The 13,287-nt window shown below is 38.0% G+C and overlaps 1 protein-coding gene across 2 annotated transcripts in view; it reads right to left on the bottom strand.

Moving 5' to 3' along the window:
* The window catches only part of mov10l1 (Mov10 like RNA helicase 1), a 63,366-nt gene that overhangs the window by 9,723 nt on the left and 40,356 nt on the right, over positions 1-13,287 (bottom strand). For both annotated transcript variants that reach the window (XM_081375185.1, XM_081375186.1), the window contains 10 exons: positions 11,331-11,445; positions 10,348-10,525; positions 9,582-9,652; positions 8,939-9,030; positions 8,802-8,860; positions 6,415-6,509; positions 6,219-6,300; positions 2,007-2,188; positions 1,013-1,159; positions 707-828 (listed from right to left, as the gene is read on the bottom strand). In XM_081375185.1, the coding sequence (XP_081231311.1) occupies positions 707-828; positions 1,013-1,159; positions 2,007-2,188; positions 6,219-6,300; positions 6,415-6,509; positions 8,802-8,860; positions 8,939-9,030; positions 9,582-9,652; positions 10,348-10,525; positions 11,331-11,445 (1,143 nt within the window). The remainder of the gene's footprint in view (positions 1-706; positions 829-1,012; positions 1,160-2,006; positions 2,189-6,218; positions 6,301-6,414; positions 6,510-8,801; positions 8,861-8,938; positions 9,031-9,581; positions 9,653-10,347; positions 10,526-11,330; positions 11,446-13,287) is intronic.

Genomic DNA, 13,287 nt, shown 5'->3' with positions numbered 1-13,287 from the left:
TCGAGGGGCGGCACCAAGCATGCATTTGAAAATCTCACTGCACGCAATTGGATAACACTACGACCAATCACAACAAGCGCCATACGCTTAGCTGCCAGCGGAGCTAACTGGTAGATTAGACTCTTGCCGTATCCGGTCGGCAAAACAGCAAAAACGCCCTTCTTGCAAAGGAAGGATTTGAGCGCCGTCTTCTGTTCATCTTTTAGAAAAGCCAAGTCTGACTCGTTCATTTTAGCGGCCAAAGCCGTTTCAAACAACTGGTGTTCATCCATAGCCATCTTGCAATGTTTACTAACAACGTCGACGTCACAGAGCTGTCGTCATCTCGCCTCTGGCCCGCCTATATCAGATAACCCGATGTGATTGGTGCAGCTCGGATACAAGGGCATATTTAATGAGCATCATTACTCACGCCAGAGTAAACTCACTGAGCAAATTCAACTTTGTGTTCTCGCGAGAACTCTAGATTTCCAGGGTAGCACTTACATGTATTCCGCACAAAACTTCAGCGCATGTGCCATATTCACACGTCGGTCGCTATATTCACAACCGGAGTGAATGATGACAGCATTCTCATTTGTGAACCAACCCATTTAAGTGTGGTTTAAGTGTCAGAATAAAGCACATTAGTTTATGAAGTATATTTAAGAACAGAGCCATTAAGTGCACAGTATGCAATAAAGGCCATTAAATGTCAGCTTCTTACCGTAGACCAATCTGGTAGAACATTCCAGCACTGGAACAAGTGCAAACAACAATACGATGAAAACTGGCATGTCGAATATCTTCTCCAGCTCTTGCGTACTGACGCAACTCCTCTGGCATAGACTGTAGAGCACAAAATATGATCACTATAAATAAAATGCTTTACTGCCTGCAAAGATCAGAAGGTCCTGGAATAAAACCTCCTTGGTCTATTTAATCAGTGTAGAACCGTCAGATGGGAGAGAATGACAGAACGAGAAACTCATTAAAACAACAGGCTGCAGTTCCAGCTGGAGACACAACGCACCTCTTCTGGCCTGCAGGTGGCGTTAACACGAGCCAGACTGGCAGTGTTCAAGTATCCGCTGTGGTGCAGGCGCGTGCAGACGAGGTCAGCGGCGCTGTTGGAGGGGGTGCACACCAGCACACGACTGCAGGGGATGCGGTGATGCACCTGTGCACACACACACACACACACACACACTATCTGACTTCAAGACAAACTCAACAAAATACACAATGTATACTACAAACAGTGCTGAGAGATTAGAAATTCAGCAATGAATTATTCATTTATTGCCATGAAAATGGCCAACAGCAACGCTTGATCTGTTATTTAGCAGCAGTGCAAGAGTTCACTATTGCAGGTTAGTTATTGTTGTGGGGTTTGTCTTTTGACAACTTGCACAGATTGCATTGAATTAACTACTCGTCCACATAATGCTTATGTACATTATTGTGCTTTGATGTGAGAGAAAAAAAAACATGTAATCTTGGAACGGAAAACGGAATGTCAGTAAATTGTGGCTTTAAAAAAGGCCATGACTGATGATTCTGTTTTAGTACATTTCCTGTATTCTTTCTGACTCAGCTTTACATCAATGTTATAATAAAGAGAAATATACTTGTTTAGTGACAAATTGAGCAAACTAGTGATCGTTTGTATGAATGCGTATTTGCTGAATACCGACAGTATATGAGAAAGTATTACAGTGTTTGCCTTTCGATTATCAATTAAAGGAAGCCAATTCTGTTTAATAGTCTAATAATTTTATAAGACAGAACTTTAAAGACAATAAGCTAATGAAGACAGAATGGGACGTCCTGTGCATCTATGTACTTTCAAAATAAAAGTCCTGCTTCAGACACTAATAGGTTTAAAAATGGCAAATATCAGCCGACCTCTAAAGCACACCTAAACATTAAGCAATTCTTAAACATTTATTAATAGCATTTGTTTTAAAAGAATTTGCTCTGCCTCGCAGATTTCCAGGCAAATGCACAAACTGTGTAGTAATTACCTGCAAAATAGCTTCTATGAGTGTAATGGTTTTGCCTGTGCCAGGAGGCCCAAACAGGATGTAGGGAGTGGGTCGACACTCTCCACTCAGAATCCGTTTAATGGCCTCTTTCTGGGCAGAATTCAGCTGAACGTTGAAGAACTGGCCAGGGTTTGGGATGCTTTTTGCAGACAATGTCAAATCTGAAATAGCATAGATTTGTCTCAAATCACATAATGACAAATTCCAAAGGAAATATAGATGCAAGCAGCAAGAGCCACAACAGATTAAAACAAGAGCAAAATTGGTATTGACGGATTCAGCATGAACCACAGAACGCATAGGCAGATCATGATATTTCAACAAACATTTCAATGTAGGAGCAAAACCAGACATTTTTCAGATCTCTTGGCCTGTAGGTGGCTCTGTTCCCAAATCTGGCAAGTACCCTCAGATCATAGTGCTGATTAAGTTCATATTGTTATATACACTGAAAAAGTTCATTTCCTAGCTACTCCTTAACAGTTTATCAAACTCAATGACTTGTCATCTCTTGGAGTATCTGAAGGACAGGTTTTTCCTGATATCGATTGTTTGGTCAATTCAAGAAGGTCCAGACTTTAAAGCTCTTGATTGACTACAGCATTTGTTACAATTAGGCTATAACTACAGGTAAGACCACTGATGGCTCCTCACAACTATGCTAAGGCTAATGTTGATTTTTATTAAAAGAAAATATATATCTATAGCATTTGTTATGAAAAAAGCTGCCTACACATCTAGAAACTATGGCTACAACATCTTAAGGCGGGCATACACTGCGATTTCAGCAAGGTTGCCTACTCAGACTGAACGAGTATATCTCATGCGATGTAAAGCCAAAGCTCGCGTTTTATGTGCTCACACTATACGGTCTGAACGTTGAGCAGCTACTTGACTGCTCACACTATACGTGTGAAATATGTGCGATAAACCCGTGTTGCGCCAATAGACCATGATATCGTGTGTCCAGAGATATTGTCAAAACAAGCATCAGCAATCAATATCAAGAGGATTTAGCATCTCCAATGTGTGTATTAAATTATTATTAGTATTATTGTATTAATATTATTAGGGAAGGCCTACTTTTATTATTAAATTGATAGGCTATTATAATTCATTTGCCACGCAATAATTTCATAGTGCATCACAGCATAACTGACATGCTGCGAGGATAATAAAAGATTAGATAGAAGCAGGGCCGGTTCTAGACATTAGGAGGCCCTAGGCAAAATTCATGTTGGAGGCCCCCCACCCCCAATAAAAAAACACTTGAAACAAATATGATTCCTAACCTTTTTATTTATACAACATTTAATTTTAAAAGCAGTATATTTTTACTTACACAGTACATAAGTTTGGACACATTACTATTTTTAATGTTTTTGAAAGAAGTCTCTTATGCTTATCAAGCCTGGATTTATTTGATCAAAAATACAGAAAAATAATATAGTGAAATATTATTAAAATTTAAAATAATGGTTTTCTATTTTACTATATTTTATATTTCTGTGATGCAAAGCTGAATTTAGTGTCACGTGATCATTCTGATTTATTATCAAATGTTATAAATGGTGCTTAATATTTATTTTATAACCTGTTATACTTTTTTTCAGGATTTTTGATTATTAAAAAGTTGTTTTAAAAAAGTCTTCACTATCACTTTTTATATATTTAACACATCCTTGCTGAATATTCCTGTTTTTTTTTTCTGTATTTTTGATCAAATAAATGCAAGCTTGTAGAGCATAATAATAAACTTCTTTCAAAAACATTAAAAATAGTAATGGGTCCAGACCTTTACCGGTACTGTATGTACATATTAATCAAACTTTATCTAAGCGGCTAGCGGCCCCTAATTTAATAACAAATGATCATTGCGACGGAACCAAATCAATTAAAACTAACTTTAGATGGAAATAACTTAACTCTGCTGTAAAGCCGAAACAATCTCTGTTACCTTAAATTATACGCTTATCTCTGTAAAGCTGCTTTGAGACAATCTACATTGTTAAAAGCGCTATATAAATGAAGATGACTTGACTTGACTAAGGTAATCTCTTTTTTGTTTAATGAAGATGTTATTGTTGTTGTTGTTATTTTGCTGTTTTATTCAATTTATTCACAGTTCCAGAATCCCACTTCAGTAGATGAGCATAAGTGCTTTTATATTGCATTGCTACCTTAAATATGCTATACACAAATCAAGTGGAAGAGAAAGACACGATCGCTACTGAGCAGAAAAAAATATATAAACTGATATTATTGGCGTAATGTCAGGGTATAATCTAATCAGCAGCAGAATTTAGAAGATAGACCCATAGATATGAGATCCTTTATTTGAAACATTTAAAAATGTTGTAGTGTGTTGGCTTTTTAACTTAGAATAAAGACGTCTTGTCTTTTAATTTTGTAGCTTTTTTACTAGTCAGCTCCCGACGCGATGTTATTCATTGTACGTGCAAATTCAAAGCGTCGCGTCTTGGGCACGTTAATGACGCTCGCGCTCTTTTAAACTCGTAATAAAGCAGTGAATGATTTTTCCAGAAATGACGCTGATCTACAGTAGGCCTACAAGTTTATATTTAGAATACATTGCAATCACTCCGAAATAGATGACGACAACTCACACACCTGCATTATGAGCTGTGCTTCTTTGTGTGCTTATTAGGCTTTTGCCTCGCAGCACCTGATGGATGCGTTCGTTACACATACTTTCAGAAGCCGGCACCCGCTTTGTAACGGACACATTAATTGGTTTAACTGCAGTAATGTAACAGTCTATGGTTAAGATAAACATCGTCACGATTTTTAGTTAATTAATAAATATTGAAATAAATTGTAGATAGGACATTTGTACAATTATTATTTTTATTTTATTTTTTTTGTCCCTCTGTCTGGGCCCCATCCCGCCAATCGGGCCCTAGGCACGTGCCTAGTTTGCCTTTGCGTTAATCCGGCTCTGGATAGAAGTTTCCTCCTCCTCATTGGAAATAGTCTAAAAACATTTAGGTTGATTACACTGAATTATAGGCCTATAATTAAAATAATTAACAGTCTACAATCTGTCCGAACACTGCAATAATCAGTCATCAATGAAAATTAAAAACAGCATTATTTCAAAAACAGCTTGTTTAACATGAACATTGTTGAACAAATTAATAAAAGAGGAACGGTGTCGCTACACGCAGGTGGCTTGAAGACGTGGGTTATATATGGTTTATCAATTTTGAACTGGAGGTAAGCAACAGTAATTTGTGGATAGTTTGATAGCTACTGTACAGAACTTAAAGATATCCCTCTTTTCGTGTTCTTTCTTGCTGCATTAAAGATGAAATGGTTCAACTTTTGTTTTTGCGTTTAGGGCAATCGGTTCGTAGCTCTGCTTCAACTGGGCGATATAGTCAAGAGGAGCGACCAACATTTCTGACATGCCAGAAATTCATCCGACCATCCGATTGCCGGTCGGTAGAGGTTTATCGCCTCTCGTTTCCCCCTGTACACTGCACGACAAAGCTGAAAATCAGCCTAATTAATAAAAAGATTAGTAATTAAACTCTGTAGCAAGTTAGTCAAAATTGACCACAATAAATACACTAAAACTTGATAAATCATAGTAACTCAACTGTGATTAAATTCTCAATAGAATTCAATTGGGTCACACATTTTATCATTATCATTTTATATTTATCAAACAATTGGGCTACAGTCATACTGCGCTGATTATTGATCCGATCAGCTCACATGGGAACTCAGAGCTTATAAAAGCTCAGAATGCCAATATATACGATTAATTAATAGCCTGATTCTATGTTTTCATTAACCATGGTATAAACATTGGGGGGGCTGTACTTGCTAGTTTTGGTTAAGACACTGATTGTGATCAGCATGAGAAGAGTAATCGGGTGAACAAGTGGTGTTACCAAAAGAAAAGAGAATTTTGGAACTGCCGGTGGTGCTGTGGAGTTGGTCCGAGAGTCACATTACTATTCAGGAGCACCATATTCAGTGTGCCAAATTTCACCAGTTTCCTATGAAGGGTTCCCTAGGGCGTCCATAGACAGTTTTGGGATGAAAAATAATAAAGAAAACCAACCATTACAATAGGGGCTGAAGCACTTGGTCCCTGAAAGAGGTGCACAGTAAAAAGTGAAGAAAATGAAAGTTAATTCCACTTATTATTTTCTGAGTTACCTGTTTTAGTTTGTGTGGCCACAGACACCATCTCTGCCGTCAGTGACGATGAGCCATTGATTGTTTGGGTTGCGTCATTCTCCTGACGACATAATCAGAACATAGCCAGACTTATCAAACACATGATCATGTATATACGGACTCCAAGCGTGTTTAGGTCTTGTCATAACTAAGATGAATAAATGAACGCACTCACTTTGACCTCTTCTGGGAGATGCTCTTCCTCTTCCTGTGGACCCCACTCTCCGCTCCACAGGGGCGGCTGCTGTGCGAGCATGCTGGGAAACAGAACTCAACCGAGACAAAGCAACACCAAATATAAACTATTGTTTCTCCATACAAAACAACTCAGATGTTCATCCACTTTATATTTTTTAAATGGTAAAAATCTCAACAGTAGGAGTAGAACAAAACCACCATGATTTTTTAAAACCTGTTAACATGCATGTCTTGGTGACACCTTTCTGTGTTGATTGAAACACGCTGTTTTATTAATTCTTGACAAAATGTTATTATTAATATGTGATGCACTGCATGCTGCGTCAAAGAGGCATATGCACTCGTGTAAACAAACCCAAAACGCATGAGCAGCGCATGGCGGGATGAGTGAAGGAGACGCGCTGAATAAAAACACACACTCTCTCTCTGACAGCAGGTGGCGTTGATGGAATGATATTAATACAGAATAATAGATATTAATATAGAAATGCAGCGGTAAACCTGTAAACAAAGCAACCGCTGCTTTCTGTAAATGTACCGAACTCGTATCGAACCGTGACCCCGAAACCAAGGAACGTACCAAACCATGACTTCTGTGTACCGGTACACCCCTAGTATATATTTAGGTAATTCAATTAATATCGTAAACATGCGACTAGAAGACTAATGGCTTAAATGAACGACTAAAGGTCGACTAGAAAATCTTTAGCCGAGGGCATCCCCTAACAAATAGTTAGGAGTTCGGTTACAATTGATTCAACCGTTTGGTCCTTCATTAGATTGGCCATTGTAGCAGTAGTCTGAGACTGTCAGAGGCTGTGATTCAATGAAAAGATATTTAATTGACTGCGGTTTAGCACGTCACACTAAATAATCCAAGACTTTGTTTTTCAGGGTTCGTACACCTTTTCCAAGGTCAAATTCAAGCACTTTAAGCACTTTTTTAAGGTCTATTTTAAAGCTTTTTCCGGCACCTTACACCACCATAAATTACAAAAAAAAAAATATTATTTAGTGTTTTATCACATTAAAAGAGATAATGCTATAAACAGCCAAACACAAAATTGTGTTTCATAATAGCAGAAGGATCAGATACTTTTATATCTGATACAGATATACAGGATACAGAAGTTTTATTTTTCAAAATGTATCACTAGATAATGTAACAGTAGATAATGCCTATAAATAGTACTTTTCATTATATTAATGTCCAAATATTGCTTCCCAGATAGTGTGATTTTCAGGCTGTAAAACTGAAGTAATTTCAAGGGCTGAAAATATGAAGACAGGATTTGAACAGAAATATTTTACAGGCCTTGGTTTTGGGACACATTCTTGATATAGACTAGGTTTGAACAAAATCTGAGTGCAACAACAACCTGTAATTCCATTTTAACCCAGAAGACTCTGACAGTGCACACGCACCTGACTGATAAATAGCTATATATATTATGTATAAGACATATACATTAATCTACTGGAATAGAGCAGTGTAAATATTGCATAAGGCCATCCTCAACCTTACAGTAGGCTACTTGTATGACACTCCATCTGACACGACTTCTGTTCAGCAATCAACGATTGTTGTTATGCACTGGGTTAACGTTTGCAGGTTTCAATTACATTATCACACCAAGTACTCTCAGTCACTAATGGCCCTTTCAGACAGGATGCAGAATGCGCTGTGCTATGAAACCCATTTATTTCAATGGCTTGCGCCGCGTGAGGGCGTTTTGTTGCTGCGTCGACCAAAGCGGAGCGCAGAATTGGCGAGCTTGCGCGCACGCTGAGGTCAAAGTTAAAAATAGTTCAACTTTTGCTGCTGCGCTCTGTGACGATTACCCGCGCGGCCAATAAAAACTGGGCATCCAAACCAGTGCGGAAATCAAAATGAAAACTCCGCCTACTTTTGCGCTGGCCAGCGCAGCGCAAATCGCTCTGTATCTGAAGGGCTACATTTTATTTCTCCATTTAATAAACAAACTATTCAGTCAGATAGGTATTTGTTGTGAAAGAAATAGTTACAATTTCAAGCATTTAATCAAAAATGTAAGCACTTTTCAAACCTTGAAAACACAACATTTTCAAGGATTTCAAGCACCTGTACGAACCCTGGTTTTTATCTCTCATAGGAGCACTAACATTTTCTAGACATTGAGTCAAGAACTTCAGAAAGGTGTCGAGACGCGTTTTTAACTGCTGCTCACATTTTTATGCAATAACATTTTCGGAAATAAAAGTATGGGAGTGTATTATAATTTGCCAAATGGTCAAAGAAGCCATTTACAACGGAGAGCTATTCCTCAAAGCAATATGACATTGCAAATATAAATTATATGATAATTAGCACAATGTGGTTCTTACTGTTGTCGCCAAAATGTTTGACCTGCTCCAAAGCACAATGGCACCTCCTCGTGGTCACCCTGGGAAAAACAGGATATTGGTGTAAATTTTTCGACATGAAATGCCAGCACTGTGAAGGGGGAGCGAGCCAGCAGCACCTGTTGAAGGTGAACTCCACGTCCAGAGGTTCTCCGAGGTAACTGTGCTGGAAATCAGCATTCACGCGTAAACTCACGTCATCTTCTGAGATCTGGGAGAGTCAATACACAGAATCTTTGACTGACAAATCTCAATCACATTACAAACAGTGACCAAAACAAGAACACATTATATATGGATGTGACATATTATACTGATATATTGCAAAACAAGTGTTTGTGAAATTACACAAGCCACAGAATAAGAGTGCAAGTTAGGGTTATGCTCAAAAGCATTTTATCAGGTGCTTTTTTATCATCAGATTGCACGTGTTGTTAAATGCACATACATTTATAGGACAAAGCTACTTCAGTAATGTGTTACTATGTTCAGAAGAGGGGATTTGAGCATTCCTGCAAAACATTCACCCTCTTATTGGTTACAACTTAATTTGTTTATTGAAACATGTTTTTTTTGTTTTGTTTTTTTAAATGGGTTTGATTTACCAGGAAATGCACAAACTGATAAAAGCATTGATTAATGTAAACGTAAATTAATTATTTGAAGAAACGGTCAGATTAATAACTGAGATGACCAGTCAATAGTTGCAGACCTACAAGGAAAGAATAATCTGAACATTAAGAAGAGAAATTGTCAAGATACCTCTGTGATATAAGACATATACTCAAGAACAATTCCTCCACTACAGGGTTTCTTCAGAACCACTTTATCACCTAGAGGAGGATTAAACAATTTTAGTATTCTGAACACCAAACAAAACAGTAATACAAAATTAGATGCAACATTTGCTATTTTCCTTTTTACTGATCACCATTGTTAACAGTTGTTTATTTTTTTAAAGGAATAGTTCATTCAAAAAGGAAACCTTTTTTTTTTTTTTAGCATTTACTCACCCTCACATTATTCTCACTCAGTATTATTTCCTATTATCAGTGATTAAAGCTGTAGTCTGTAACTTTTGGCGCTCTAGTGGTTAATAAACAGAACTGCATGCTTCTTGTGGAAGAACATTGTAGCCGGATCTACTTCTCTCTGTTTATGTCTATGACGAGTCACGCAGGTACTGGACCAGTCTAAAATAGTCCCAATATAAACACTTATTATAGGTGTACCGTAGTGATTCAGGATAAGACAAAAACACACTTTGGAAAACGGATTCATGATGTACTCGCTCATTTTACAAATTTTGAATGCAAAATTATATACTGCAACTTTAACTACTATATTTTGGATTCAGTATTTCTTCAGTTCCTCCTTGCCTCAGGAGTCTTGGAATGTGGTGCTTGATTTATTGGGGCTATTTTATGACATTTCTTATGCTTTCCAATTAATTTTAGCTGAATCTTTTTTCCCTAAACGTATACATGCTAACGATTAAAAGGTATAGATTACTAGAGAACATCCTCACCAATGAAGAGGTTTGGCCGGCCCTCTGTGAGTCCTGGCACCTCCAGGTGTAAGTTTACCGCTCCCTTCCTGAGGATGGCGCCGATGAGGCTGAACTCTCTGAGCTCCCTCTCAGCCTCCAGCTCCTCCAACCACAGAAGAGCAGAGAAACGCGGCAACATAGACGTCAAACTCAAGGGCTGCAAAAACAGGAGAGGAGCTATGATGACTTCTATTAAAAAGCGACGTGTATTTGATCGAAAATACTTCGATCAAATGCTGAGATTTGGGGTGGGGTTATGTTTGTCCAGCCAGGTGGTGATTACACTTTAACTCCCAAGCCTTGTTTACACCTGCTATTAAAAAGTCCTTGTTATGCTATTAAAGGTTCCTCGTTTTGTTTTGGAGGTCTCATATAATAAGTATACATGCATCAAAGGTAAAAAAAAAAAAACTCTCATAATATACATCGCAGCATCAGCTCTTTTCTCACAAAAACATAATCTAATCATTTGTAATTAAGGTGTATTGAATGTTAAAACAGCTTTCAAATATAATGTTAAGTGGGTATCGTTACCCATTTTATTCTTAGTAATCATTTAAAAGTTCTGTTTGGAGGCATCATATCAGTACCGATTTCAACGTATCGGTATTGTATAGAAATTGTGTAGTAGGATGTAGAATTTGTGATTTTGAAAATTCAGTTAAATCATTAAAATGGAATACAGAAATCACGAATTTTTTTATAAAAAATTATAAAAAAGGATTTCATCAAGCCCTAAAAATTTAATTGTTAAACTTAATGTATTGTTGTTAAATTATGAGTTTCATAAATTCACCGAACTACACATCCTTTTGGATAACAAACATTTAATTTAACCATTAAAACTGAATCCAGAATTTTTTTTAACGGAAAACACAGAATTTGGTACTTTCATCGAGCCCTATGAGCAACGGCTGAGATGAATGATGATGTGGGAGAGACAGCACTGAAGTCGACGTTACCTCTGCCAGAGCCGGCTGGACAACCAGCACGTCCTTCTGGGCTTCAACACAATCTCTGAGAGCCTGCGGCACGGCGTACTGTCCCAAGAAGTTTGGAAGATGCCGCCTTGTAAGCCTGTCGAAAGAGACAAAATGTTCAAAAAAGAAAAAAAAAAAAAAGAAAAAAAAAGTTATACATATTTAGTGTACATTTTCACTATTCACACAATTATGCACAGTATATTATGGAAGCTTGTTTCCACCACAGAATGAAACAATTTAAAGGATAATTTTGACTTTTCATCTCACAATTCTAACTTTTTTTCTCAGAATTGTGAGATATAAATTTGCAATTGCGAGTTATAATGTCATAATTGCGAGTTATAAAATCATAATTGCGAGTTATAAAGTCCAATTCTTTTTTCTTCAGAAAGACTTTATAACTCGCAATTATGATTTTATAACTCGCAATTGAGATGAAGAGGAGGGAATGTAATAAATGTAATAGAAGTGTAATGTAATGTAACGTAAAGGTGATGTTACACAGGGCAACATTTTGAGCAATGTTGCTGGGCAATCTTGCCGAGCAATTGTTGCTTGGGCACTTTCCCATTGAAAATGGGCAATACATTTCTATCTGGATAATTTAGATCGGTCGTGGTGCCCGTGTCTCATCTGGTTGCCCGTTGACGGCAACATTGCCCAGCTACAATGCCCAAAAAGTTACCCTGTGTGTCATCACCTCAATGGAAAAACAACAGTTACGAGTTTGTAAGTATCCCCCCCATTTTTGATCATAGATCTGAACTCAAATGGTTGTAATTCATGAATGCGTTGGAATACGGTTAGTCTCTTTTTAAAGGTGGGGTAAGCGATATTTGAAAAATGCTGTTTGAAAGTTAGTCGGACCGACACAACAACAAATGTGTAGGCAATCAGCATTAGGGGGCGTATGACGGTGGAGGAGAGAGAACGAGCAAGAGGGAGATTTGAAGAAAGACTGTAAAAAGAGAGATGGCTGTGAGACATTACAAAAGAGAAAAGCTCATAAAAACTAGATGTACCGCAGGGCGGTACAAAATATGACCGCCGCTCAGGCCTGCACTGGCTTTTCACAAAAATAAATGACGTGGAGCAATTTGGCTGTATTGCGTGTTTATGTATATACCTAAAAAAAGTAGTAGTATGTGCATGTCTGTGTGTGTGTTTGTGTATGTGTGTGTCTGTGTGTGTGTTTGTCTGTGCGTGTATGTGTGCGTGCGTACATGTGTGTGCGCGTGTGTGTTTGTGTGTGTGTGTCTGTGCATGTGGATTTGTATGTGTGTGTATGGGTGTGTGTCTGTGCGTGTGGATGTCAGTGTGTGTGACAGTATCATCCTAAACCAGCAACCCTTCGCTCAACACCACCATCTACAGGCCGATGAGTGTACAGTCACTAAATGTGCACATAAATTAATTTATTTTATACCCCCCCATGGATGAAATTCTACGAAACTTAGTATACCCCCAGAGGATGTCAAGTTAATAATACACATGAAATATGGTGCAGTTCTGAACATCTCAACTGAAGATAGGGGCGATTAAAGTAGAATAATATTGCATTTTCATTTTTTATGGGAGGGGCGTAAATCACAAATGAGTGATTATGGGCTAGGTTGATGTGGGCCCTTAAGACCAACATACCATAAAAATTTCTTCATCCTCGGTGCCACGGTTCAGGTAGTTATGTAGGAAAAACTGCATTTTTGGGGTTTGGGGGGGCCCAGCTCGGGGGGGGAGTGGCCCCCGGGGACCAAACGAAATTTTTCCGTAAAAGTCTAGTGGGGCTACATGCCCACAAAATTTCATGTTCCCCGGTGCTTCGGTGTCCCTGGTATCGTTGATGGAAAATTCAGTAGGTGACGAAAAAAAAAAAAAAAAAAAACTTTGACAATCCCTATATGACCGCTTTCGCTAGCTACGCTAGCGGCGGTCATAA

Source organism: Scardinius erythrophthalmus, assembly GCF_964197995.2.
Source record: "Scardinius erythrophthalmus genome assembly, chromosome: 9".
In the NCBI taxonomy this organism is placed as follows: domain Eukaryota; kingdom Metazoa; phylum Chordata; class Actinopteri; order Cypriniformes; family Leuciscidae; genus Scardinius; species Scardinius erythrophthalmus.
Note: the sequence above shows the minus strand (reverse complement) of the source record. Positions and strands in the feature narration are given on the sequence as shown.